This window comes from Grammomys surdaster, unplaced genomic scaffold (genome assembly GCF_004785775.1).
Source record: "Grammomys surdaster isolate TR1022 unplaced genomic scaffold, NIH_TR_1.0 352, whole genome shotgun sequence".
Lineage (NCBI taxonomy): Eukaryota > Metazoa > Chordata > Mammalia > Rodentia > Muridae > Grammomys > Grammomys surdaster.
The window spans coordinates 724,069-751,436 of record NW_021604771.1 but is presented as its reverse complement, the minus strand read 5'-3'; the positions used below and the strand labels follow the sequence as shown (position 1 = coordinate 751,436).

The window sequence follows — 27,368 nt, the reverse complement described above, 5'->3', positions numbered from 1 at the left end:
CCCCCCCTCCCCAATCCCAATCCGCGGTCCAGGGCCAGGCTGCTCCACCCCCACCCCCTCCTTGATCCCTGAGGAATCCAGGGAATTGGGAAGTGGGTCCAGATGGTGTTGACACAGGAAATGGTCAGCAGCTGCCCGGCCTCAGCCCCGCAACCCCTCTGACCCCCACCCCCAGACCCCCTGCAGAGCCCCCTCGGACCTGTGTCATCTCTGACGGAGTCAGCCCAGGGCCCACTCAGCACCCTCTAGGATGTTTACTGTAGGACCCAGGGATGAAAGAGAGTCACCCTCGTAAGCTTCTTGGGAAACAAGGGTCTGAACTCAGACCCTTCCCTCCCACAGAAGGGACAGTCCAGGCCCTAGACCTTTTCCCCCTTCAGATCTGAAATCCAGCCCCTAGGCTTCCTCCGAAGCAAGGGTCGAGACCCCGACACCCCTTCCTCAGACCTAGGGAGCCTTCCTTCAGAGCCCAGTCTTGGATCTAGCTTCTTCCCCTAAAAGCTTCAGGAGTCCAGAACCGAGCTCTTCTTGCTCAGACTCAGGGATCCAGACTCCAGCCTTGCTTCTTTTTGACCCAGGGTTCCCAAAACCTGCCTCCCTCGGCCCCTAGGGTCACAGTTCTCAGTCTCAAGGATTCTCTTCTCCAGACATCTTCACTCCCCCAGACCCAAGGATCCCATCTCCAGCCCATCACCCCCTTCCCTCAGATCCAGGATTCATGGGATGTCCCAGCCACCCATGAGTCCAGGGCCAATTCCAGATCTCCCTCAGGAACCAAGGGAATCCTCACTATGTCAACTGGATATTGAGCTTAGGTGAAGGAGGAACCATAGTGACACGCTCTCCAATCTGGCTTCCCGGAAGCTAGGAAGGCAATCTTGGGTAAAACAAACACAAAACAACCCGAGTTGTTCTAGCTTGTGTTCCCTCGTTAATAAACGGGAAACTGAGTCTCTTTGGGGACCTGAAACTTTTGTCAGGAGTTACCATCACAGCCTCTAACAGCAACCACACCTCGGTCTCCACAGGGACAGGCAGTCAGTCAGTCCTGCCCTGGTCTGTGTTCCCTAAAGCAGAGGCCTGATGAAGGCTGTGATGGAAACCCAGGGCCACCCCAGCAGCCTCCACTGTCCCTTCCTCCTCCTGATCTGGTTGCTGAGGAAACCTTCTCCAATAATGGGACTCAGTCAGACCCCAGTGTCTAGGGTCCTTTTTTTTTTTTTTTTTTTTTTTTCCTGGTTGCTAAAAGGAAAACTACCCTAGCAATGAGGATCTCTGAACCTGGGTCTCTTGAGGCTGATTCTTTGGACATTGGGTTAGAAAAGAAATGGATTCTGCAACTCAGAGATTTCCCCAGCCCCAGATCCATACCCTGTCAGGTCCCAGGTGAAAACAGAGAGACATCTCCAGCCCCGTGCTTTGTCCTGGTTTCTCTTTTCCTCTTCCCTTGCTGAGAAGGCACTAAGTCGGAAATCTCCCAATGCCCACCCACCCGTTCTCCTAAGTGAGGAGCGAATTCCTAGACAGAAACGATGGGGACCTGGGCACCCCTCCTTGTGAACCCCTTGCTGAGGGGATTCCCTAGCAACAGAACTAAGAATTCTAGGGCTGAAGCTTTTGGGGCGGGGCCCAGCTGTTGCTAGGGTTAATGTCCTTCAAGGTTTCTTTCCATAGAGGCCCCAGAGGTCTGGGGAGGTAACATGGTGGGGTATGGGATCTCAGCTTTGGGCCTTCTCCTGCTGATGCAGGGCTCAGTAGGTGAGGGTACTGATGAGGACGTCAGGGAGCTATGGGCAGGGCCATCAGGGGACTGTGGACAGGGTCACCACATTGGCTGTCACACAATCTCCCAACATCACCCCCTTTCTCCCACAGATTCGAATGGAATCCAGGGATTTTTCTACCCATGGAGTAAGCAAGAGCGGAAATCCTGGGGTCCCAGGGAGGGGATTCCCAAATTAAGACTGTAGGATGTGTGAGAGAGAGGCTGTGAAATTGACCCTTGGGTCTGAGGAAGGAGGGCTAGGAACGCAACCTTGGGACTCAAAGGAGGGCTGAAGCCTGGACTCGGTCTGAGGGAGGAGAGCCGGAGCTTGGTCCCTGGGTCTGGAGGAAGGACTAAGGCCTAGGCTCCTCAGATCTGAATAAAGAAGTCAGGGGACTCACCCCAGGTATGGATCTGACGTAGTAGGTCAGGGGACTCAACCTCTGGGTCTGAGGGAGATGAAGAGCTTGAAAACTTTTATTTAAAAGGAGAGCTTGAGCTTTTAATGAGCGGTGAGGCCTATAACCCTGGGTCTGGGTCTGGAGAGCTGCCTGCAACCTTGACTCATGAATTTGAAGAAGGGTTGTGGAATAGACTCTCTGAAGGAAGAGGGCTGGGGTTGGGATGTCCAGGTTTGAGGGAGGAGGAATGGAAGCTGAATCTCTAGGTCTGAGGGAGGAGGGCTGGGTCTGGACTCTTGGGTCCTCTAAAGAATACTGCCAAATACACAGTACCACAGCCCCGCAGCCTGGCCTTGGTGCTCTTGTGCCTGTAGCCTCAAGAGACAGTTCTTTTACTTAGCACCTACTGTGGTGGCCCTTAGGTTGTGAGGGAGATGTGTGGGACCGAGAGACTTGTGGGGGTCAGGCAGCAATCGAGAACCCCAACCTCTGCCTACGCCTTCGATGCTGCTACCGGGATGGTGTGTGCTATCATCAACGGCCAGATGGTGAGTGACCTGACCGCAGACTGGATGCTTCAGAGGGTGAGGGTTCAGAGGGTGGATCCCTGGACCTTCTTCCTCCCCTTTTCTAGAAAATATGCGGAGGAAGCATATGTGGGCACTGGGCTGGACCTGTGGCAGCCTACTCTTCCTGATCACCAGTATCTGTCTCTTCTGGTGAGTGTGGCTGGGGAGGCCAGCAGCCATGGTTCTCCACAGAAGGTGTGGGTGCTTCAGGCTGAACATATGCTCTCCTACTAGGTGGGCCAGGCGCCGAGACATGCTGCACCTACCAGGCTTTCTACAAGGGAAATGTAATAGACTGTCAGGAACAGTCTCCCTACTGTCTAAGGTCCGAGGAGCAGGCAGCAGGTCAACCACGATTGGCACGCCTGTCCAAGTGTACACGGTGCCACACTCCCCAGGAGGCACTGAAGTAGAAGTTGCCGTTTCCGGGGAGGAAACAGAGGGAGGTGAAGAATAGGGCAACCCTGGAGGACCCCTTAATACAGATATGGCATATAAATGTGTGTCTTTTTGAGATCTGTGGGGAGCAGATGGCCTTATGGGAGTGTTGCACAGTGTGCACGTATACCTTGAGGGAGATTAAGGGGTGGGGACTAAATGTGGGCACTGGGTACGGTTAGGGATTGTGAGCTTAGTGTGGATCTGAATCGTGGAAGGAACTGGAGGCAGTTCTGGGGGTGGGAGCTTGCCTGGGGGGCTACAATGAAGTGAGCTTCCAATAGGAGGATTTGGGGTACTAGGGACACACATAGCCATGGGAAAGTGTTCTAAGACATGCTGCTTTAGGAAGTGCTATGGACCAACTAATCTCCAGCTCTCAAACTTCTCTTGCCCCTCAGCACAATGCCTGAGTGGCTCCAGAAATATATGGGCATCCTCCAGCAAGGACTTGAGCGCCCAGAGTCTCCACTGCCAAGCCTTTTCTTGGAAGTGTGCTGTCTGCACGCAGATTCAGTCTGCCCAATTAGCTTTCTCTCCTCCTAGTCTTGCAGGTATCCTGCATCAATGCCATCTTCTCTATAAGGACCAACTCCGCAGTAAATGTCTTGCAAGTTTAATGTGCCCCTGTGTCTGTTCTTGGAAGACCTAAACTACCCTAGGGAAGCCTGGGCTGGATGGGTGGGTCTGCATGCACTTAAGAGCCTTCTTCTCACCTCTTAGGTGCCACTATTGAATGGCTAGTAAGAAATTGGGATCCTGTATCCCCAGGGACCCCAAGATCAAAGGTACTGATCAAAGGTCTTGGCCTGGCATATCACTCCCCTTTGCCAGTTCAGGCCCTTAACCAGACAGGCAAGCCGTGCTCCAAAACGGAAACATTTATCCAAGTGAGGTGACAGATGGGTAGCATGGTGGCTGAGTGATGTACAGGGCAGCTGCATGTCTCAATCAGGTCCTGAGGATGAGGTTGTCTGTGGGAAGGCAAGGTGAGGTTAGTGGCTAGTTAGGTTTGCTCCTCTTCTGTCCTTTCATTCTGAGGTCCCCTAACCCATGACAGGTCAGGGAGACCCTTACTCACTGATGGACACTCAAGCTTACCCCGACCCCTTCCGTCTGCTTGCTGTAGACCCCCTGGGGATGTGTCCGCAAATGTGCTTCTAACTCAGCAGAATCCACTGATATGAGTTTATGGCAGGAGAAAGCAAAGAGAGAGAGAGGCGCGGAGACAGACCTGGGGAGTCACAAAGACAGGGAGATAAACTGAGAAAAAATAGACAAAGAAACAGCTGGGGCATCCCAACACCTGGAAGGCCGGCAAAAAGGATCGTCAAAGCTAGTCTGGGATGCAAAGTTTGAAGCCAGCCTGGTCTACAGGGTATGAAATCCTGTCTCAAAAAATCAAACCAAAAGGATCCTTATGGTTGAAAGGAAGAATCCACTCCCGCTGGTTACCCTTGGATTTCTTTTTTTTGGGGGGGGGGGGAATTTGAGACAGGGTTTCTCTGTGTAGCCCTGGCTGTCCTGGAACTCACTCTGTGGACCAGGCTGGCCTCAAACTCAGAAATCTGCCTGCCTCTGCCTCCCAAGTGCTGGGATTAAAGGTGTGCACCACCACTGCCCAGCTACCTTTGGATTTCTATACACACACACTTCAGAGCACACCCAGATGCACAGATACTCAAATAAATAGATGTTTAAAATTTTTGTTTAAAAACAAAATTTAAAGAAAAAAAGAAAAGAAAAGAAAACCAAAAGGAATGGAGACAGATGGAGTGGCTCACATCTGTAACCCCAGTATTCAAAGGCAGGGGTGTGGCACATATTCAAGTCCAGTCTAGTCTATATAGGAAGTGCCAGGCCAGCCTGTGATATAACGAGACCATGTTAAGGAAAGGCAGGAGAAGGAAAAGAAGATTTGTCCCATGCCTGAATTTTGGTCACAGGGGAAGTTGGCATTTCTAGAGCATGCCCTTATGTCAAAATACAAGTTCTTTGAGGCTCACTCAAATGTACGCTTCTGCATAAATGTCAAGCATCTTCAGGAATCAAGTTAACCACAGATGGATATTTTGGCATATGTCTAGGGCTGTAATCCAACATTTGTCCATGCTTTGCATACACATGATTATTCAGCCTTTAAATATTTTGTGTGTGTGTGATTTTTTTTTTCAGATTTATATTTTATTTTATGCATAGGACTGTTTTGTGCCTGGTGCCTATGGAGGCCAGAAGGGGGGCATCAGATCTTCTGGAATTGGAATTAGACACTTGTGAGCTGACATGTAGGGCTAGGAATGGAATTTAGGTCCTCTGGAAGAGCAGCCAGTCCTCTTACTGCTGAGCCACCTCTCCAGACCCTGCTTTGCTGTTTTGAAACAGAGTCTCATTATTACAGCCTTGGCTGGCCTAGAACACACTATGTACATTGGGCTGGTCTTGAATTTGCTGTCATCTGCCTGATTGCTGGGATTATAGGGGTTATCAACCATGTTTTCTGTTATGTGTTGCTGGGACTTGAGCCCAGAACTTGATACATGCATGCTAGGCAAGTTCTCTCTACAACTAAGCCACAGCCACAGCCCTAGCTGTTTCTTTGTTTGAACCACAGAACATAGACTCAGATTCTTAGTTCTCATGAAGCACAGAACAGAATTAGTATTTCTTTGGATCCCAGGAGAAAGTAAAATGTTTTAGGCTGGTGAGATATCTCACTGGGTAAACACACTTGCCATGTAATCCTGACCACCTAAATTCTATGGTGGAAGGAGAAAATCTGACAACAAAAGATGTCCTCTGACCCTCACAGATACACCATGGTGCATTCACTAGCACGCGCTATATAAAAGGTGCCAGGCTCCATGATGCTCGTAAGCCCAGTGCTGGGGAGGTGGAGACTCTTAAATCCCTGGGGCTGATTGGCAAGCCTGTCTTGCCTAATCACTGAGCTCCAGAGAGATCCTGGAGATCCTGCCTCAAAAAAACAAGATTGCTGGTTCCTGAGGAATGACACAAAACTTGATCCTTTGGCCTCTATACAAATGTGTGCACAGACACACAAATACAACACACAAACACACACACACACCATGGTTGTTTTTTTTTTTTGGGGGGGGATGGTGGTTTTTCGAGACAGGGTTTCTCTGTGTAGCCCTGGCTGTCCTGGAACTCACTCTGTAGACCAGGCTGGCCTGGAACTCAGAAATCCACCTGCCTCTGCCTCCCAAGTGCTGGGATTAAAGGTGTGCACCACCACTGCCCGGAGACACCATGGTTTTAAGGTTTAATTCTTTTACAGAAATCCCACCTAGAAAATGGATTCGGTCATTCCCATCCATCCAAAAACCATCTATTTATTTGCATCTCTCCCTGGCCAAACTATCCATCTGTCCATTTATGCTTCTCTTCGTCTAACCCCCTGTATTCACCCACCCGGTCATCCATCACATCTAGTAAACAACTAATCTGACGCTGAACCAGGAGGACTATGTTCAAGGTGAACCTGGGGACACGCAACAAGACTGTCTCAGAAGCAAAGCGTAAACTCATGGTTCCTATCGAACCCTTTCACACATTCATCAATTTATTAATTCTACCTGCTCCCGCACACCCAACTCATCAACAGACTCTTCTACAAACCATTGACCTGCCCATCTGTCAGCTTTACCTACATGGGGCTCTCTGTCAGGTGTGAGAACCAGATCCTACAGAGACATACCATATGGCTATTCAAACAGCAATAGGATTGGGCTCAGACAATATGAATACTCAGAGGAGATCAGAGGAATGTGCTGGTGCCTAAAGAACATTCTAGAAGTTTTCTGGTTGGACTGCAGACAGCAATGGCCCTCCTCGTTACGAAGGACATCTGTCTGTCCTTCTGTGGTCTGAGAGATTTAAACGCAAATAAAATGTAGGGGAAAGCAGAACTTAAAAACGGAGGATTTGCCAGGCAGTGGTGGTGCACGCCTTTAATCCCAGCACTTGGGAGGCAGATGCAGGCGGATTTCTGAGTTTGAGGCCAGCCTGGTCTACAGAGTGAGTTCCAGAACAGCCAGGACTATACAGAGAAACTCTGTCTTGAAAAACCAAACAAACAAACAAACAAACAAAACAAAACAAAACAAAAACGGAGGATTTACGCATTGGCCAATGACCTTGGTGTGATGAGATGGCAAAAGAGAGCCCTAGCAGGTCTTGAGTAGAAGCAGGAAAGCTGAAGTGTGTTTAAGAAAGGAAATATTGGCTGGGCAGTAGTGGCACACGCCTTTAATCTCAGCACTTGGGAGGCAGAGGCAGGCAGATTTCTGAGTTCGAGGCCAGGATGGTCTACAGAGTGAGTTCCAGGACAGCTAGGGCTACACAGAGAATCTCTCTCTCTCTCTCTCTCTCTCTCTCTCTCTTAAAACTATTTATTTAATGTATATGAATACACTGTAGCTGTCTTCAGACACACCAGAAGAGGGCAGCAGATCCCTTTACAGATGGTTGTGAGCCACCATATGGGTGCTGGGAATTGAACTCAGGACCTCTGGAAGAGCAGTCAGTGCTCTTAACCACTGAGCCATCTCTCCAGCCTGAAACCCTGTCTCGAAAAACAAAAACAAAAACAAAGCAAACAAAACAAAACAAAAAAGAAAGAAAGAAAAGAAAGGAAATACTGGGGCCTCAAGGAAGATGGCTCATTGGGTAAAGGTGCTTGCCACCAAGCCTGATGACCTGCGTTTGATCTCCAGGGCCTACATGCTGGAAAGAGAATAGATGCCACAAAATCATTGTGCCACAAATGCACACACACACACACACACACACACACACGCACACACACAAATAGTAAGTGTAATTTAAAAAAATAAAATTTGGGGGTTAGATGACTGCATGGTTAAGCGTGCTTTCTCTGCTCTTGTAGAGGGGCCAAGTCCAGTTCCCAACACCCACATCAGAGGTCCAAAACTGCCTATAAGTCTAGCTACAGGGAATTTGACACCCTTTCTCGTCTAGTTTCTGCCAGCACCAGACAGGACCTGTAGCATTCAGACACACACACACACACACACACACACACACACACACACACAAGGCCAGGAGTGGTGGCACATGCCTTTAATCCTAGTACTTTGAAGGCAGGGGCAAGTTGATCTCAGTTCAAGGGCAGCCTGGTCTACATATCCAGTTCCAAGACAGCCAGGGCTACATAGTGAGACCTTGTCTCAAACATCAGAGAAAGGGAAAGGGACGGACAAGGGTGCTTTCCCTCTCTCTCTGTGTCCACTGGTTCTTCGCCTGTGACTTCACTTTAGGACTATCTGTCTGGACGAATAACACTCTTCCATTTCCACATTTGTGTGGTCCGGGCAAGAGTGTCACCTACTTTCGGAGCTTCTTGTACAGTGACAGTAATGAGCTCAGAGAATTGGTTACAGAGAGGATGGCATGAGGCCTGGTGCACGTGGAGCAAAAGAAGGAGGGTGTGCTGTGACTCCTAACCTTGTTCCACCATCCTGGCGCTGTCTCTGCTATCTCTGACTCACTCCCCTGCAGTTTCCCCTTTCAGCGACGTGTCTGACTCCCCACCATCTCTCACTTTTTCTACGTGTCCTCACCTGGGGCTCACTCGCTGCCCGTGCCCGCCGCCCCGGGCCCCGCCTCAAGCGTGGCGAGCTGCAGACGCACGCGGCGGGAGCCGGAGGCGGATGGCTGGGGCGCGCGGGCCGCCCTGCGCGCTGCGCGGAGACCGGCTGTGGTCCGGGGACTGGCGGTGGCGGGCGCCGACCAGCGGCGGGACAGCTTGCGCGCCAGGCGGGCAATCGCCGAGGGCCGCAGGCCGTAGTCGCGCTCCAGCTCCTGGCGCGAGATCTCGATGTTGCCGGTGTACCAGAGAATCCAGCCCAGCAGGCTCAAGAAGACCAGCAGCGCCCCGGAGTAGATGAGCAGGTCCCCGAAGTCACGGCCGCGCACCTGCAGCTGCGCGAACACTCCGGTCAGCAGCGCCGCCATGCCCGCCACGTCCAGGGCCACGGCCAGCAGCAGCGCCATGCGGCAGCGGCCCAGGCCGGCCGCTGGAGCCGGTGCGGGCGCGGGTGGCGACGAGGCGCCGGCCGCGGACGCCTGCGAGCCGCACACCGGTGACGCTGCCGCCATGGCCCTCGGTGGCCCGCCGCCTCCTGTTCCCCGACAGCGTCCCGGGGTGCGGCTGCCCGGGGCGGAGTTAGGGCTCGGCGCCAGGTGTGCCAGTGCCTGCACGGTCACCTGAGCTCACTGCCTGGACCTGGTGAGTCTCTCTGTGGCTCAGAGGTCTGGGAGGATCAGAGGCGCACGACCCATTGAGCAGCGCCAGGTGACTAGGGGCAAACTTCAGGGTGGCATAATGTAGCTAGATAGTGTTTCTATTTAGAGCCTGCCTCCCGAGGGCCACCTGTGCCACCAGGCCCATTGAACCGAAATGAGGATCCGAAACACAAAAAACGAGCACGCTGGGGATGTAGCTCGCTTGATAGAGTGCTTGCCTACCATGCTCGAAGCTCTTGATTGCATGCCCTGCACACAGCACACACACACACACACACACACACACACACACACACACACACACACACACACACACACACACACAAAGATTCTCTGGAGCACAGAATCCCTGTTAGTACTCAGATGTTAGTCTGACAAGACCTGCTCTCAAGTTCCTAGGCACAATTCCCGAAGTGCCCAGGAAAGGGATCCCTGAGGAGGTGGCATAGAATTTGTAGCTTTAGCCTGACAGTGGCGGGCCCTGCCTTTAGTCCCAGCACTTGGAGAGGCAGATCTCTGAGTTTAGGCCAACTTAGTCTACAGAAGAAGTTCCAGGACAGCCAGGGCAACACAGAGAAACCTTGTTTCATGGCAAAACAAACCAAAACTGTGGCCTTTTTGTAGAGGATAAATGCTTCTAGGAAAAACAATTTTTTTTCCTGCTCTGGAAGCTGATACCTGAAGATGGCTTTAACTTAGAATTTAATGGATATCGGCAGGGCACTCTGGAGCTGGGAGGCAGCATGGCACAAGCAAATCGTTGGCCCAAGCCATGGGGAACATTATGGGGAACCAACAGCTGTTACAGGAAAGTCCTGATCTTCCACACATCTACCCTTAGTTGAGTTCATTCTCCCCTGGGGTGGGAAACTTTGAGACAGTTCTGTCAAGGTTCTCCCAAGACTCTATAGTATCAGAGTTGGAGAAAACTCAGAATGATGGAGGAGAAAATAACATTTTCTACATTGATGTAACCGTTGGTACCTCTGTAAACAAACCATCCATGAGCTTGTAAATAACATAAAGGAAATTCACTGGGACACACACGCGCACACACACACACACAGATTAGCTGCAGTGGGAAAACGAAGTATATGTGAATATGGCCAAATATATACACATATGAAATTGTCATATAAATCCACCTTATGCATGATTAAATGCTAATAAAACATTAAAAATGACTGTGGTGGGCTAGAGAGATGGTTTAGTGGTTAAGAGCACTGACTGCTCTTCCAGAGGTCCTGAGTTCAATTCCCAGCAACCACATGGTGGCTCATAACCATCTGTAAAGGTATCTGATGCCCTCTTCTGGTGTGTCTGAAGACAGCTACAGTGTACTCATAACATTAAAAAAAAAAAAAAAAAAAAAGATTGTGGTGTAAATTGCCAGAGGACTGCCAGGATTGGCCAGGTATTGCTGAGGACAGACATGGAGTGTTTCTGCATAGACAGAACCAGGCATGAGAGAATAAAATTATTTAACATTGCAGGAGTACATTTTTAGATGGTCCACTGGGCACTGGTGTTTGTGTGTGGACAGTCAAGAAGAGTAATAGAGCCATCTGAAGACTCCACGCCAGAGCAAAGCTTCAAAATAGTTCATGCATCCATTTAAAGAACCAGTCTCGAGGAAGGAGTGATGGCTCAGAGGTTGAGGGCACTTACCACTCTCACAGAGGACCTAGGTTTGGTTACCAGCTCCACGAGGCAGCTCACAAATGCCTGTAACTCTAGTTCCTCGGGATCAATGGTTTCTTTTGGACTTGCATTTCACATATTAACAAAACACCTCTATACATCATAATTAAAAATAAATAAATCTGGGGTTGCAAAGATGACTCAGTGGTTAAGAGTATTGGATGCTCTTCCAGGGACTCAGGTTCTATTCCCAGCACCCACATGATGGTTCACAACTATCTTAACTGAATCTAGGCACCAGGCAAACACATAGCATCCATACATATATCCAGGCTTAGAAAGAAAGGAGGAAAGAAAGAAGGGAAGGAAGACAGACAGACTGACAGATAGAAAGAAACTAAAAAAGCAAGCCCTCATACATATTACAAAATAATTAAGTTGGGACTGGAGAGATGGATCAGCAGTTAACAGCACTAGCAGCATCTCCAGCCAACACTGGTTCAACTCTCAGTACCCACCAGGCAGTTCAGAACTGTAACTTTAATTCCAGGGTATACAACATCCTCAGACATACATACATGCAGGCAAAACGCCAATGTATAGTAAATAAGTAAACATAACATAAATCAGTCTCTTCCTTTTTTTTTTTTTTTTTTTTGGTTTTTCGAGACAGGGTTTCTCTGTGTAGCCCTGGCTGTCCTGGAACTTACTCTGAAGACCAGGCTGGCCTCGAACTCAGAAATCTACCTGCCTCTGCCTCCCAAGTGCTGGGATTAAATGCGTGCGCCACCACTGCCCGGCATAAGTCTTTAAAAATAAATAAATCTTAAAATCAATTAAGTCCCACGTAATGAGACATTTCTGGAATCCTCAATATTTGCATCCACGAGGCTGAGGCGGGAGAACCCGAGTTCAAAATCCTCTAGACAAGGGCGCAAACCCTTTTTTCAAAATATTTTTTAGTGCCCTCCATTTGTCAAGTGCTAATTGAACAGATCAAGGTGATGCGGCAGAGAATCAGTTCTCGGAATCTCTGCTTTTGGAAAGGAAAACACAGTCACGGAGTTCCGAAAACTTCCTAACCGCTTCATTGTGCCACCACGACGAGAACTCGCCGGGATCTACAGACGAAGATTTCCGAAAGTTCCCGAGTCAAAAAGACTCGGAGGCGGAACCCAAGGATCGGAGGAAGTTGGGTGGCGGACTTCAAACAGCGCCACGGAAGGAAGCGGAAATGCGTTGCCATTTTAAAGGTGTCGCCCCGCCTCTCGTGACTCTCTTTCCGTCTCCGGCCGCCGTAGAGAGAGGAGGTAAGTGTGAGTCCTCTGTCGGTCCCGCGTGGCCGCCATCTCGCGCCCACCGCCTCGGTCTCCAGCCTGTGTTTTCTCCCATTGTACCCAAGCGCCGTTCGTAGCCCTCATTCCCCGCCGGAAGTGGGGCTCAGCGTCCCTTCCCCGTCCTTTCTCAGTCTCTGCCGTCTTAGTTCGGCCTGCCTCCTTTGGTCCCTCATCCCGGCTTTGCAGAGCTCTTGCTCATTTTCTCCCAACGGTGCTAACGTTTACCTAGACGCCTCTCCACGGCTTGCTTCTCTATTTGACATCTTGGGCGTTGCCGGCTTTCTCCCCAGCCGCCGCCATGTCCGCGCATCTGCAATGGATGGTCGTTCGGAACTGCTCCAGTTTCTTGATCAAGAGGAATAAGCAGACGTACAGTACGGTAAGTGAGGCCCGTGTGGGGGGGGGCACTCTGGCTCTTTCGAGTATCCAGGCCGTAACTTGCCATCTTCTACACTTATTCCCCAGGAGCCCAATAATCTGAAGGCCCGAAACTCCTTCCGTTACAACGGGCTAATTCACCGCAAGACGGTCGGAGTGGAGCCCGCAGCTGATGGCAAAGGGGTCGTGGTAGTTATGAAACGCAGATCCGGTGAGCCTTTGCACACAATAGCTCTCCTTTTTTCCAGAGTTCCTGCCCTTCTTCTGACTTGCCGTCTGTGTAAGGTGATTTTTAAAGTCAGAAGTGGAGAAACTTAAAATACAGTTTCTCCATATAGACCTCAATGTCCTGGAACTCTATGTAGACCGGGCTAGGTCTCGAACTCAGAGAGCCGCCTGCCTCTGCTTTCTGAGTGCTGGATCAAAGGTGTGTGCTGCTATATCCCTGTTGTATCTGGGAGTTTCTAAAGAGGCATGGGTTTTTCTACAGACTTTGGATGAGACTGACCTATGATCACCCGGGGGGGGGGGGGGGGGTGCTGAATGGGCTGGTAGAAATACAGTTGAGTAAGGGTGAGTATGGTCTTCGGAAAGGCTGTGTGTTGATTCCTAGGCTTTCCTTACCAGGTCAGCGAAAGCCTGCCACTTCTTACGTGAGGACCACCATCAACAAGAATGCTCGGGCTACCCTCAGCAGCATCAGGCACATGATCCGAAAGAACAAGTACCGCCCTGATCTTCGTATGGTGAGTGATGGATGGATCCTTAAGGCAGGAGGGTAGCTGGTACTTCCCCTTGGGACTGGATGCAGGCCTGGGTACTTGACTCTGCCTAACTGGAGCTAGACTGGACTCTTCTGACTCCCCAGCCTTAGGACAGCCTCCCTGTAGTCCTAGGAAACAGGCAGCAGCAAGTGGGAGTGTCTTTTGAGTTTGTGGGCTAAGTTCCTTATCCTGTCCTCAGGCGGCCATCCGCAGGGCCAGTGCCATCCTTCGAAGCCAGAAGCCTGTGGTGGTGAAGAGGAAACGGACCCGCCCCACCAAGAGCTCCTGAGCCCCATGCCCAGAAGCAATAAAGAGTCCAGTGACTTGTTCTACCACCTCGGCTAGGCCTCCTTGTTTTGTGGTCATTGAGCTGTGGGTCTGCATTTGTATTTAGTTGTGACATCAAAACTAGAGTTAGGACTTGTTCATCTGAAGTGGGGGTTGTTGGGGCTACACATATGGGGAACAGAGAGGCAGTTCAAATGTTTCCTAGGTTGTGAGCATGTGAAGAATTAGTCACCTCCTGGAAGCATATAGGCTGAAAAGCTGTTCACAGGGCCATCTGGGTACCAATAGGAGTGAAAACACTGGGCTGAGGTGGAGGATGATTACGTTGATTTCCGTAGAAACGGGAGTGGGGGTAAATGATGTCTGGGTTCTTAGCTGACTGTCAGATATCCTGACTTGAGGCTGTTTTATCAGATCTTAGTCCACTGACCCAGATAAGCCTCCAGTCTTAGTTGATATGCCCTGTGGAGTCAGTTCTACCACATTAATGTGGGCTCTGGGAACAAATTCAAGTCCCCAGGCCTGGGCAGCAAGAAGCCTTTACCTACTGAAACATCTGCCAGTTGTAGCTTTTGCATTTAAAAAAAATTTTTTTTGGGGGGGGGGGGGGGACAGGGTTTCCTGGCTGTCCAGCTCTGTAGACCAGTCTGGCCTTCAGCTCAAAAATCCACCTGTCCCTGCCTCCCAAATGCTGTGATTTAAAGGTGTGTGCCACCACTGCCCAGCAGCTTTTGCATTTTTGAATGGGTCCTATTCATACGGTGCCTACAGCTCTCCTTTGGGACATCTGAAGCTGTCAGAAACAGTAGCATGTCTTGTATAGTGTGCTGTTTCCATTTTGTTTTGATTTTGCATACATAGTCTGGAAAAACTGAACATAAGCACGTAGAAATGGAAGAGGCAGGCATGAGGGGGCTGAATAGAGAGCTTAAAGGTTAAGAGGTTCTTCCAGAGGATCCAGGTTTGATTTCCAGGAGCCACATGGCATCTCACAACCACCTATAATTCCAGTTCCAGAGGATCTGACACCCTCTTCTGGCCCAGACAAAAAAGTGGTATATAGACATACATGCAGGCAAAATACCAATAACATTTTTTAAAAGTGCAAAAATAACTGGTATCATTCTCTTCTAGCTCCTGCTCTCCCTTCCTCCTTGATACAATCTGTGGCTTTGTCATTTGGGCTGGCCTACAATTTGAGATCCTCTTGTCATCAGTCTGATGAATTCTGATGGGATTATAAATGTGTGCACCATACAGTGATATTTATACCTTTTAAGAGAACAATCAAGTTTCATGTATAATCCCAGTACTTGGGAGACCAAAGCAATATAGTGTGTGTGTGTGTATGTGCAATGCGTATATACCTGGTACCTGCAGAGGTGAAAGGACGTTGGATATCCTGGAATTGGAGCTAGAGATGGTTGTAAATTGCCATGTCAGTGCTGGGAATTGAACCTGAATCCTCTGGAAGAAAAGACAGTGTTCTTAAATGCTCTCTCTGCAGTCTCCTGATGCAACTTTTATGCCTTAGGAATATATGCTTAGAAAATTATTGCACATGCTTGGTAGTTGTGGTACACACCTTTAGTCCCAGTATTTTGGGAGTCAGGCAGGTGGAGCTCTTAAATTCAAGGGCAGACTAGTCTACAGAGTGATTTCCAGGACAACCAGGGCTACACAGAGAAAGTCTGTCTTGAAAAGCCAAAAACAACAAGAAAAACTCTATTTGTGTATATGTGTTAGTGTGCATGCCATGATACGTATGTAGAGGTTAAAGGACAAATTACTGGATTTTAATTTTCTTCATATCGGATCCCAGGGATACAACTCATAGGCTTGACGACAAGTGCCTATACCAGCTGAACCAACTTGCTAGCTCAACTTATGTATGATTTGTTTATTAAGTCTTTGAACTTCTGACCCTACTGCCTCCACCTCCTGAGTGCAGGCATTACAGGGATGTAGCACTACACCCAGTTTCATTGCAGTATTGGGGTCTGAACCTCTAGGGCCTTTCAATACGAGGCAAGTCCTCTATCAGCATTACATCTCTAGCTCTTGCTTCACTTTTTGTTTTGTTTTTTGAGGCTTTACTTCTTTTTTTGTTTTTGTTTTTTTTTGAGACAGGGTTTCTCTATGTAGCCCTGGCTGTCCTGGAACTCACTCTGTAGACCAGGCTGGCCTCGAACTCAGAAATCTGCCTGCCTCTGCCTCCCAAGTACTGGGATTAAAGGCGTGCGCCACTACTGCCCAGCATTACTTATTTTTAACTATACTTTCTAAATGTTTTTCTTGCAATGCTAGCTGGAGATTGAACCCAGGGCTTTGAGAGTGCTATTCAAGTGCTAACTACATGTTAATGATTTATTTATTTCAGAATCTCACCATATACTCCCTGCTGGCATGGAACTCAGTGTATAGTCCAGGCTCAAACTCAAGAGATTAGCTTACTTATGCTTCTCTGGCACTGGGATTGAACGTGTATGCCACTAAGTCTGCCTCTTCCTTGGTTTGAGACAGGATTTTACTAAGTTGCCCTGTGGCGAAATGAAAAGGCTTGCTGGGCTCTATAGCATCTTCCTGTCCTGGTAGCTAGGATCACAAGGCTGGTCCACTAGGCCTAGGAATTTTAGGTTGTTTGTTTGTTAGTGTTTGTTTTTAAAGACAGGGTCTCTCTATATTATCCTGGCTGTCCTCAAGCTCCATATATAGACAAGGCTGGCCTCTTGCTTCTGCCTCCTGAATGCTGGAATGAGGAATGTGCCCTATTATACTTTTGTTGTGTTATTTGTTTTTCTAGACAGTTTCTTTATGTAGCCCTTTCTGTCCTAAAACTCACTCTGTAAACCAGGCTGGCCTTGAACTCAGAGATCTGCTTCCTTCTGCTGAAGTGCTGGCATTAAAGGCATGTACCAGCACCCAGCAAGCCTTTTCATTTTTTAAAAACTATTTTATGTGTGTCCAGTCTGTAACTCCAGTTGTAGGAGGTCTGACAGCCTCTGCTGACCTGTTTGGGCATATACAAACACAAATGCAGGCACAATATTCACATACATAAAATAAAAATTCAATCTGGAGCTGTAGAGATGGCTTAGTGGTTAAGAGCTCCAGCTGTGTTTCCAGAGGGCCTGGGCTAAATTCTGAGTACCTACATGACATCTCACAACTGTTAGACTCAGGGGATTCAATGTCCTGCACTGGCACCTTCTGGCAGCAAACCCACACCATAAAAGTAAAATCTAAAAGAATAATTTTTTTTTGAGACAGAGTCTTACTATGTAGCTCTGGCTGTCCTGGAACTCACTGTGTAGACCAAGCTGGCCTCAGACTTAGACACCTGCCTGCCTCTTCTAAGTGCTGGGATTAAAGATAAGTATCATTATGCTTGCCCCCACACCGCCACCCAAAAATTTTAAAATAAAAACATACATATATGATCAATACTAAATCATTTTTTAAAAGTAGCATCAGTAGATGGGACTCTAAGGCTGTTGGTTATGTAGCCTAAGTAGTTTAGAGGCCTCTTTCTGATATGCTCTCTGGCTGTCCCGGAACTCAGAGGCCTCTGCCTCTGCCAACAGAGTCCTGAGATTAAAGGTATGTGCCACCATGCCTGGCCCTTAACTATTTTGTTTTGTTTTTCGAGACAGGGTTTCTCTGTGTAGTCCTGGCTGTCCTGGAACTCACTCTGTAGACCAGGCTGGCCTTGAACTCAGAAATCCACCTGCCTCTGCCTCCCAAGTGCTGAGATTAAAGGCATGCGCCACCACTGCCTGGCGGCCCTTAAATTACATTTACTTGTTTGTGTGTGGAAGTCAGAAGAACAACCCGTAGGAGTTAATTCTCTCCTTCCGACTTGTGGGTTCTGGAATTGAACTGGTTCAAACTCAAGGTTGTCCAGACTGGCTACAATTTGTTTTGACCCACTAAGTTACCTAGTCAGCCCAATAGGGGTTTTTCCAGTACTCGGGATTGAACCCAGGCTTCCCTGTGCTGTCCTAATGTACCTGAGTGTTGTAGCAGCTCCTATCTTTTTCTGCCCTCCGCTCTGCCCCTCCCCTCCCCTCCCCTTCCCTCCCCTCTGTTCTCTGTCATTAAGAAACCCAAGCTGGCCTAGGCCTAGAACTCATTCTGTAGCCCAGGCAGTCCTCAAACTCAACCTACCCCCTACACAAGCCTGTGTTACTACCGTAGGAACAACTCCAGTCTGGTCCTTGATATTCAGAGTTTACGTTGAGTAAGTTTGGGCTAGAGATGAAGCTAAGATGGTAGAGTGCCTAGCATGTATGTCAAGTTTTCCAACAACCATGAACTGGGTACAGTGGCACGCTCAGACTTCATTCCAGCACTGAGAAGATGGAGGAAGGGAGCACTATCAAAAGTTCGAAGCCACCCTTGCCTACATAGCAAGCTTAAAGCCACTATGGGTTATAGGGATCTTGTCTTTAGGTCAATTTCAGTTCAATTTCTTTTTTTTTTTTAAGATTTATTTATTTTTATACATTTGAATACACGGACTTCAGACACATCAGAAGAGGGTACAGGATCTTATTACAGATGTTTGTGAGCCACCATGTGGTTGCTGGGAGTTAAACTCAGGACCTCTGGAAGAGCAGCCATTGCTCTTAAGTGCTAAGCCATCTCTCCAGCCCCTTCAGTTCAATTTCTTATACATGATGCAATTTTACAACATGCAGTTGTATTACTACCTGTCTCCTCCCACCCCAGTACTGAGGATTGAACACAAGGCCTCATACATGTTAATCAAGCATTCTACCACTGTGCTACATCCAATTTTTTTCTTTTAAATTGTATTTGCATTGGTGATATCTCCATGTATGTCTGAGGGTGTCCGATCCCCTGGAACTGGAATTAGTTTTGAACCCATGTGCATGCTGGCATTTGAACCTGGGTCTTACCTAATCCTCTGATTTTCCCCACCACTTGGTTATCTTTTTTTTTTTATTTATATGAGTACACTGTTGTTCTTATCAGACACACCAGAAAAGGGCATTGGATTCCACTACAGACCACTACAGTGGTTGTGAGCCACCATGTGGGTGCTGGGAATTGAACTCAGGACCTCTGGAAGAGCAGTCAGTGCTCTTAACCACTGAGCTATCTGTCCAGCCCACTTGGTTATCTTACAATTCAATTCTAGTAGTACCCAGGTCAAGAGCTGATTTTGCACAAGACCATCTGACTTCAGAAAGCAATCCTGATACTCAGTGATTTGCTGTTCTAACTTATAAAACTCAGTAAAGAAAATTATTACTGGCTTTTTAGATATAAAACACAACCAAGCTGGGCAAAGGCAAGTAGATCTTTGAATTTGAGGCTATCTTGATCTACACAGCAAGTTGCAGGCCATCCAGGACGGCAGTGAGACTTTGTCTCAAAAAATCAGATGCCCAAGAAGCCCACCCAGAACCAGCAGGACATGGTGGCACATGCATATAATCCCAATATTAGAGCTACGACAGGAGACTTACCAAGGTTGAGGCCATCCAGGGTACATTGTGAAGTCCTATAAGAAGGATCTCACACCACAAAATGAGGTGCCTGAAATCCCAAGGGGTTTGGAAAAGGTATATTTTAATCACAGCAACAGTTTTTTCCATTAAGTTGAATGTATTCTTTCAGAATGCCTGCTTCTCTTATGGACACTTTACACTAAACTTGTCCTTGAGATTTCTTGGGTCAGTTCTATTAATTTGGTCAGAAAATATTTTTTTAAAGAGTTTTTTTTTAATTTTATGTGAGTACACTGTCCCTGAGCCATCTCTCCAGCCCCTGAAAATATTACAGTCCTTTGTAGGCATACATTTTTTGCAGCCTACTTTTAATAAGAGTTCAACCTGTTCTCTAGCCCACCACCAGCAGAGGTAGTGGAAGAGAAAAGTTATTAGGGTATGGGGGAAGGGAAGTGGATGCGTTCAGCAATAGTTTTTTGGGGACCGAGCTTGATCAGTCCTGTAGCAAACACCAATTACTACTCAGCATCTTCAAACCAGTCCTCTAGGCCAGCTGCTATCATACATGAACCTGCAGCTATGGGTCAGTCCTTTCAGCAGGTAGACACCAGGCATGAACCAGAAGCTATAGGTTCAATCCTGAAGAAGCCACAAGGTTTGCCAACTGGCCTGAGGCAAGGCCTCAGAAGCTGCAAGCAGTTCTTGGGTGCGATTCTCTATGGTGTCACCACTAGTGGAGATCAACATGCCATGGAGAACCAATATGTGCATGTCCTTACTGAAGAATAGAGAGGCAGAGCAAACCAAACCAAGGCTCAGTACTGTCTGTGGGGTCATGTTTTAATATTCCATGACAGATCCTTTATGTGCTTGCTATACCAAAACATCCTTTCACCTAGCTGCCCCAGCAAAGTATTACCTCATATAACTTTCCAAAGAAACTAGAAGTTTCCACTGCAGTACTTTAGATTTGTTACCACACTTCTTAATTCTGATGGCCAAAGCTCTTGGTTTTGTTTTACTTACATAAAATGCATCCTTCCCTTTTTGAAGCTTTTTGTGTGTGTTAAATCCTCTAGAGCTGGAGTTTTAGGCAGTTGTGCCAGGAACTGAATACCACTGAAAAGAGCCCCATATACTCAACACTTGAGCTATTCACACTCGCGCACACACACCCTTAACGACAAAACTAGTTCAAATTACCTAAGGATATTAACAGAAAGCATATACTGCCCTCTAGTGCACAGACTCAGAATCTCTTCCACTTAGGTTACAACAGAACTCAAAACTGACAGGTTATCACTCCCATTAGTGGCTCTGGATTTCAAATTAAGTATCTGGAGGGGTTTTGCTTGTTTTAAATGTTCACATGTTTTGCTTGATTGTATGTCCTGTTCACAATCCATGTGCCTAGTACTGATGAAGGTCAGAAGAGGTAACTGGAGTTCCTGAAACTTAGTTGTAAACTGTTAATGGGTGCTGACAATCAAACCCAGGTCCTTTGCCAGAGCCAACAGTAACTCTTTCTGAGCCATCTCCCCAGCCTCTCAGTATCTGAAGTTTTGACCTAACTAGAGTAAAAGCCTTATTCAGTCCTGATAGGCTAATGTGGTAGGTAGGGTAGCTCCTAGAAGAGTCCTAGTGCTACAAGAACTGAATTTAAATGGGCATAGTAGAGTATGCCTTTAGTCTCAGCAACCAGAGGCAGAGTCAGGTAGGTCTCTGAGGTCAAGGCCAACTTGACCTATATACTCAAGTTCTAGGCCAGCCATAACTACACAATAAGACCAAAACAAAAACAAACAAAAAAACAGTATTGCCCTGGGCAGTGGTGGTGCACGCCTTTAATCCCAGCACTTGGGAGGCAGAGGCAGGTAGATTTCTGAGTTTGAGGCCAGCCTGGTCTACAGAGTGAGTTCCAGGACTACACAGAGAAACCCTATCTAGAAAAAACAAAACAAACAAACAAAAAACAAACAATATTGCAATGAGCTAATCTCCCTCCCAAGAAGGCCAGCAGACACTTCATTTTGACCTGTAAAACCCTAAGGAGACAAAACTCGAGCATGTCTTCTTTCAAGGCATGTTTTGGCTTTTACAGTTTAAAACAGAACAATCCACAAGGTGCAGGCTAATATAACCCGGGGGCGGGGTGGGGGGGGGTAGGACACAAGACATTTAAAGCTAGAACTGGGATGAGATGTTACATAGAAAATATATAACTTTGCCCCAATTCAGGACCAGATTAAGACTGTTTAGAGCAGTTCTCAAACCTATGGGTCTTTGATCGCTAGGCAAACTTGTCTTCAAAAATATTTTTTACATCATAGCAACAAAATTACAGTTAGAACCACTGGTCTAGAGGGAATAGATTGTGGGTTCCTGCTCCAGCTTAGATTCTAAGCCCCACTCCACAAATTCTAACTGGAGCAAGTGGACTGGGGACAGAACAATGCCAGCTGCTCTAAGCCACAATACAGACAGAGGTTCTAGACGCTTCAGGCATAGAAACTGCTTTTCCAACTTTTTATTTAGAAAACCAAATCCAGGTTCTGGTGCCCCCCCAACTCCCTCCCCCACCCCAGCCATAATTTAAATAACTTAGAGACAGAGTGGGAGGGGACAGAAAAGAAGGGAGGAATGGAGAGAGAAGAGCCCCACTACAGTCGTCTCAGCGCTCGCTTCTTGTCCAACTTTTTCTTGGCTGCCAGCTTCTTATCTCGCTCACCTGCATGTTTCTTGGCCATGGGACCCTCAGCTCCTCCTAGAACCCCTGGGGTCATAGGGTCAGTGGAGGAGGCTGAAGCCCCACTGCCCAGGTCCCGGGTAGCCTCAGCCCTCCCGCTGCTGGTGCTACATGCACCCCCATGAATTTCTGTGAGCAGACGGGCCCGGGCAGCATACTCTTCATAGTTCTCCAAAAGCAAGCGGCCTGCCTCCTCATTGAGTGCAGACTCTGGGTTAGGGTGGATCAGCAGGCACTTGATGGTCTGTGAAGAAAGGGTCTACGGTCAGGAAGGCTTGTCTAGCTTCATGGTCACCACACTGGCTCTTCTTTTCATCTCTAAATCAGCTCCCTCAGATCAGGACCAGTCTGCTAGCATCCTTATTCATTTAAGTCACCCTCAAAGGCTGCTTTCCTGTTACTACAAGTACTTCAAGGGACCAATGCCATGTAAGTGCAGTCTGACGTTGCCAGAGGCCCTTCCCTAAAGAAGCTCATTATCTGCTCCAGCCAGTTTTCTGTAGCTAATGTGGATTTGACCTTATTTCTACAGGTGAACATAAGTTCAGCAGTCCTTCCTAATCAGGTGGGAAATTACTCAAGGGCACTTAGCATTGGAAAACTTATATTTGTAACAGGCCCCAAAGCAGAGCCAATAGCCATCTAGCATTCCCAGTACTTTGGATAGAACCAAGTTCAACCAACATCCAGGGTGGAAGGCAAACAGGAAAGATTTTTGAGGTTGTTTACCTTGGAGCTTAATTCTTCCCAAATGCCTTGAAGGAAACCCCAATTCTCTATCTTCACAACCATCAGCCCTAGAGGCTCATTAAGAATTTAAAAAAAAAAAAAAACCCTATGGGAGCTGCACAGGAGGCACCAGGTGACCTTACTTTAAGTGGCCTTTAGAGACCTTGGAGCACTGGCCTAGATCAGTTACTGCCACTTCAACTGACTAGGGAAAACTATGATACAGTCCTGTACATAGAAGATGCCGAATAGTGTCCCACAAAATGACCCAGGCAGTGTGATTACTCCCCAGGTTAAAAAAACACTAGTATAGAAAGACAATTTTGAATTAAAAATGGTGGTGATGGTTACATTATCACAGTGCAACAATCAACAAAACAAAAAACTACTACAAGAAAACCTACTCAGCTGAGTAGGGTGACACAGTCTTGTAAACCTAGCTTTTGGGAGTTTTTTCTCATTAACCCACTTGCTTGGGTCAAAAAATATAATAGCCGTGGCTGGATAAAATATCAATGCAAGTTTGGGCTTCTAAAACTCACTTTTAAATGGAAACTTATGTATGGTATGTAAATAAGAGTCTCTAAACCACACATCGCTCTCTACCTTCTACAAAACCATCCTATCATACAAACTAAGCTCACAGTTGTTGAATGTCAAGGTCTCTTCCTTGATACTGCAGAACAGGCAACCCTTCCATTATTTTCCAGAAAAGCTGAAAACTTATTTCTATTTGACTCTGCCCCCTACTATTCCACAGCTGATTTGTAAAAACTAGACAAAGTACCGTAGCTGAAACTCACCAGCAGCACATGCCGTATGCCCAACTCAGCCGTCCAATCCCTCTTGAGCACGTTGACACAGATCTCGCCATTAGGGCCCACATTTGGGTGGAAGATTTTAGTCAGGAAGTAGCCCTTGGGCGGGGATGCAGGGAAGTCCTTCCCCAGTAGGAGCTTCATCCGGAACAGACCTCCAGCATAAGGAGTCCCTTCTGGAGAAGAGGAAAAGGGGTTGCTTTACTATATCCTAACATCCTTCAACATTGCAAAGACCAGTTTCCTTGGGTCTGGTTGAGGCAGATAGTCTGTCAATCCCCCCACCAGGCTGAGGAAATTTAGGGGAACAAGGAACAGTTTCCTAGGTACTATAAGCAACATCTCTCTATACTATATTATATGCCTTATCCTATAGTCCACACACCCAATTCCTGTTATCTGTTTTGCCACTCTATAGGACAAAGGGACCCAACCCACCAACTTTTCCTGCAAACCATTTCCCAAGCCTTTCCCCATCCTCATGAGAGGCGTGTTTTCACTTACCTACTTGCTTGGGTCAAAAGTGGTAATCACAGATGATCTACCAGTGGGCAGTTGCTACACTAGCTAACAGTAGACCAGGTAGACATCTTCTACACCCCCAGCATTATAGACCAGTCACTTGATTTTGAAACTGATTTTAGCTGACTTTGTAGAAATTCAGTTGACAAATGAGGTCTGAAAAATCTAAGTGGCTTACTTAATACATACAAATCAACTTATTACCACTGTTTCCCTCATAATGCTTTCTCATTTAGTCTTGTTTACTCTGACACTTGACAGTTGACTGATTAGTGTTTCAGATTATCCTCAGGTCTCTGGAAAGTCACACTTGACAGTCTTAACCCAAGCCTAAGCAAAAGCCCACACTTTGTCACCAGCACCTGAGAGGTTGAATCCTGTTTGTTCCACAGACACACGACAGAAGAAATCTAGTCTAGAAATCTAGAAATCTAGTGGCTCCTCCCTTCCGTGCCCACACTCACCAGGGCCCTCGATGGTAACCTGCAGGTCCGTGAGATCCTCCTCATTGGGAAAGACTTTAATGCCATCAGGTGGGTCTGCTGTCAGTGTTGTCACCTCCTTGTAGACTAGGCGGATGATGTGGGGAGGCAAATTCTCTACATTGGAGTTCTAGGCACGGAGGGAAAAGGAGAGTGAGCAGTCCTAAATAGCTGGGATTAAGGATGATGGATACAGAACCCAGACTTTAGAGGTTCGAGGTCGTCAATCACTGCCAAGCAACTAGACCTAGGATGCTTCAGGCCGTTGCCTCAAGGCTGACCGGCCCAAACAAACATGACGGTGTCTGAGAAGATAGTATGTGGCTCGTCGTACCCGAACCTCCCAAAACCGCGCATGGGTCCACTACTGATTCCAGGTGGGCCTGAGGCCTAGCCGGAGCCCTTCCCCTACTTAGCATTGAAACACCCTCCCCCCCAGCCAAAAATCAATAAAGAAAAAGCCTGGACGAAATGGCGGCGGGATGTCTTGCTCCTGAAAACACCCATGGGCGGGCCACAAGGCGCCCAAAGCCCTCCCCAAGGTTCCGAGGGCCGCCTGGCCTCCTGCACCGTCTGTAGAAAGGCCCTGGGGCCGACTCATGGCCCCAGACGTCCAGCCGTGCCACCAAAGCACTCGGAAGCTGGCCAGAAAACACTTGGGACGCCGCAGTCGCCTCCTCTGCCAGAGTCCCCAACCGCCCCTCAGGCCTCCCGCGTCACTCACCATGACTTCAGCCGGCCGGGGGCGGGTCCCCCCGGCCCCCTTCCTGCACTCCTCGGACCGCCGGCCGGGGCGGGGGGCCCAACTGCCGGCCGCTTTGGCCCTAGCGAGGCCCCCGAGGCCCCGCTCCGCTCCTCACTAACTCCGCCGCCCGCTACAAAACGCTTGCAACGTTACGTCGGCCCGTCCGTACTAAGCCGGCCGCGCGCTCAACACCGCACTTTTATAGTAACTCGCAGGCCCCGCCCCTCACGGCACGTCTCCACCGCGTACGTCAACGCGCACGTTGATTGGCGGTCAACGCGCTTTCCCCGGCTCTTCTCGGAGTACGGGCTGAAGTTCGAACCCAGTTCGTGAGGAGAGCTATGCAATGAGGGCTCATGCCGGCTGAGGAGTAGACCTGGGAGAACCAAGTGGCTAAAAACCCAGAGCAGAGAGAAAGGGGGAACCCGCGGAGGCGACGCGGCTGCTGATTGGACCGTTTGAATGAGACGCCGCCATGACTGTGGGTGCGCGCGCGCGCTCCGGCCGGGAGAAAGACGCGCACGCGACTAACGGTTAGCCAAGGGAAGGGGCGGAGCGAGGGAAGGCGGGACTGGAGGGGTTAATGGAGTGACGGAAGGGGCCTTGACCAATAAAGAGGGGCGGTCGCGAATTGTGGGGCGGGTAGAAGTGGAGGGCTACTAATGGGAAGCCAGTTCTGTGATAGACTCCACCCCTGACCAATGAAATGTCTCAATTTCTTTTGTATACGCAAATGTAACGCTGGGATGTTGGCGACCTCGCCTTGGAAGGGCGGAAGTCCGTGTGTATTTGTCTATGTGGCGCCATTTTGTTCTGTGCTCCTGTTAGGTGGTAGGAAGCCCTCTATGTCAGGTTGGATGACTCTGAGGGCCTGGACTTCTGGTCCTCTAGCGTATGATTTGTGACCTTTGCCACCTTTAAGTTTCTTTAGTGTTAGTAAACTCTGGGATCCTTAGGGATGCCAGAGAAAGAAGTCAGGGAAGTCCCACGTTCTTATTGAGGGCTTTGTGACAGACCAATAGATCCCATACACTTGTGTTAAGTTTTTGAGAGACAGAATTTCATTTTGTAGCCATAACTGGCCTGGAACTCTTCCCCCCCTCCCCCCGGGGGTGAGGAGGTTGTTCTTTTGTTTTTTTTTGGCTTTTCAAGACAGGGTCTTTCAGTGCAGGCCTAGTTGTCCTTCCTGAAACTCAAGCAATAAATATACCAGGCTGGCCTGAACTCACAGAGATTACCTGCCTTTACTTCCTGAGATTAAAAGTGTATGCCACCACACCCTGGCCTCATTCCTTTTATATTCATCCTCTAGCCTATGGGATAGTGCTGCCTACATTTAGGGCATCTCTTCCCTCCCTCACCCTTAATTAACCTCCTGGACCTGTCATTACATATACTCCCAGAGGCTCTAACTAACCATGAAGTGTTAATCCAATTGTGACAGAATGGCGAGATCTAGAGAGAATTAAACTATCTCTAGGAATCCCATGCTGGAGAAAGAACAGACTGAAGCTTTGACCCCAGAGGAGTAGGACCTCATGTCCCAGGAATAGATTTCACAGTTCTGACAACTTGTCTCACAGCTAAATCGGCATAAGCATGTTTCCTGAGTCTTGTTTCATATTTTCTGTAAAATTGTACCTTTGCTAGAGGGAAAGCAGAAAGACACTAAGAACCCTCCTTCCTGACAAAATCTGGTCATAAATTTTAGGAAACCCATTTTCTTTCACCAATTCTTTTTTATTTTGATTTATTTAGTATGAGTGTATAAGTGTTTTGCCTGTATGTACACAGAATGCATACTTAGTGCCCAGGGAGTTTAGAAGAGAGTCATCAGATTCTCTGGAACTGGAGTTACTGATGGTTTGAACCACCATGTGGGTACTGGGAACTGAACTCAAGTCCTCTGTAAGAGCAGCAAGTGCTCTTAACCACCAAGCTACTTGTTCTGTCAGAACAGGGACCAAGGGTCGAGTCTTG

General features: G+C 48.1%; 4 protein-coding genes across 5 annotated transcripts; 2 read left to right on the top strand and 2 right to left on the bottom strand.

Moving 5' to 3' along the window:
• Window positions 1-1,700: 1,700 nt before the first annotated feature.
• On the top strand, window positions 1,701-3,333 carry Tmem190 (transmembrane protein 190). 2 transcript variants are annotated; one of them, XM_028779444.1, is made up of 5 exons: window positions 1,701-1,758; window positions 1,876-1,911; window positions 2,589-2,714; window positions 2,801-2,885; window positions 2,970-3,333. In XM_028779444.1, exons 1-5 carry the CDS (start codon window positions 1,701-1,703, stop codon window positions 3,190-3,192), a joined length of 528 nt encoding a protein of 175 aa, XP_028635277.1. In that variant the 3' UTR covers window positions 3,193-3,333. The 2 variants fall into 2 exon arrangements, 1 of the variants encoding a protein (XP_028635277.1); XR_003712921.1 differs by lacking the exons at window positions 1,701-1,758; window positions 1,876-1,911; window positions 2,801-2,885; window positions 2,970-3,333 and adding an exon at window positions 2,039-2,171 and having other exon boundaries at window positions 2,589-2,702.
• Tmem238 (transmembrane protein 238) lies at window positions 2,216-9,326 on the bottom strand. Its single transcript, XM_028779443.1, has 2 exons — window positions 8,777-9,326; window positions 2,216-4,147 (listed from the first exon to the last, which is right to left on the bottom strand). Exon 1 carries the CDS (start codon window positions 9,312-9,314, stop codon window positions 8,784-8,786), a length of 531 nt encoding a protein of 176 aa, XP_028635276.1. The 5' UTR covers window positions 9,315-9,326; the 3' UTR covers window positions 2,216-4,147; window positions 8,777-8,783.
• A 3,041-nt stretch (window positions 9,327-12,367) lies between these two features.
• On the top strand, window positions 12,368-13,921 carry Rpl28 (ribosomal protein L28). The gene is made up of 5 exons (XM_028779454.1): window positions 12,368-12,412; window positions 12,730-12,818; window positions 12,905-13,028; window positions 13,445-13,563; window positions 13,781-13,921. The coding sequence occupies exons 2-5, from the start codon at window positions 12,738-12,740 to the stop codon at window positions 13,868-13,870; spliced, it is 414 nt and encodes a 137-aa protein (XP_028635287.1). The 5' UTR covers window positions 12,368-12,412; window positions 12,730-12,737; the 3' UTR covers window positions 13,871-13,921.
• A 7,937-nt stretch (window positions 13,922-21,858) lies between these two features.
• Ube2s (ubiquitin conjugating enzyme E2 S) lies at window positions 21,859-25,547 on the bottom strand. Its single transcript, XM_028779458.1, has 4 exons — window positions 25,368-25,547; window positions 24,626-24,773; window positions 23,625-23,815; window positions 21,859-22,336 (listed from the first exon to the last, which is right to left on the bottom strand). The coding sequence occupies exons 1-4, from the start codon at window positions 25,368-25,370 to the stop codon at window positions 22,007-22,009; spliced, it is 672 nt and encodes a 223-aa protein (XP_028635291.1). The 5' UTR covers window positions 25,371-25,547; the 3' UTR covers window positions 21,859-22,006.
• Window positions 25,548-27,368: the final 1,821 nt, after the last annotated feature.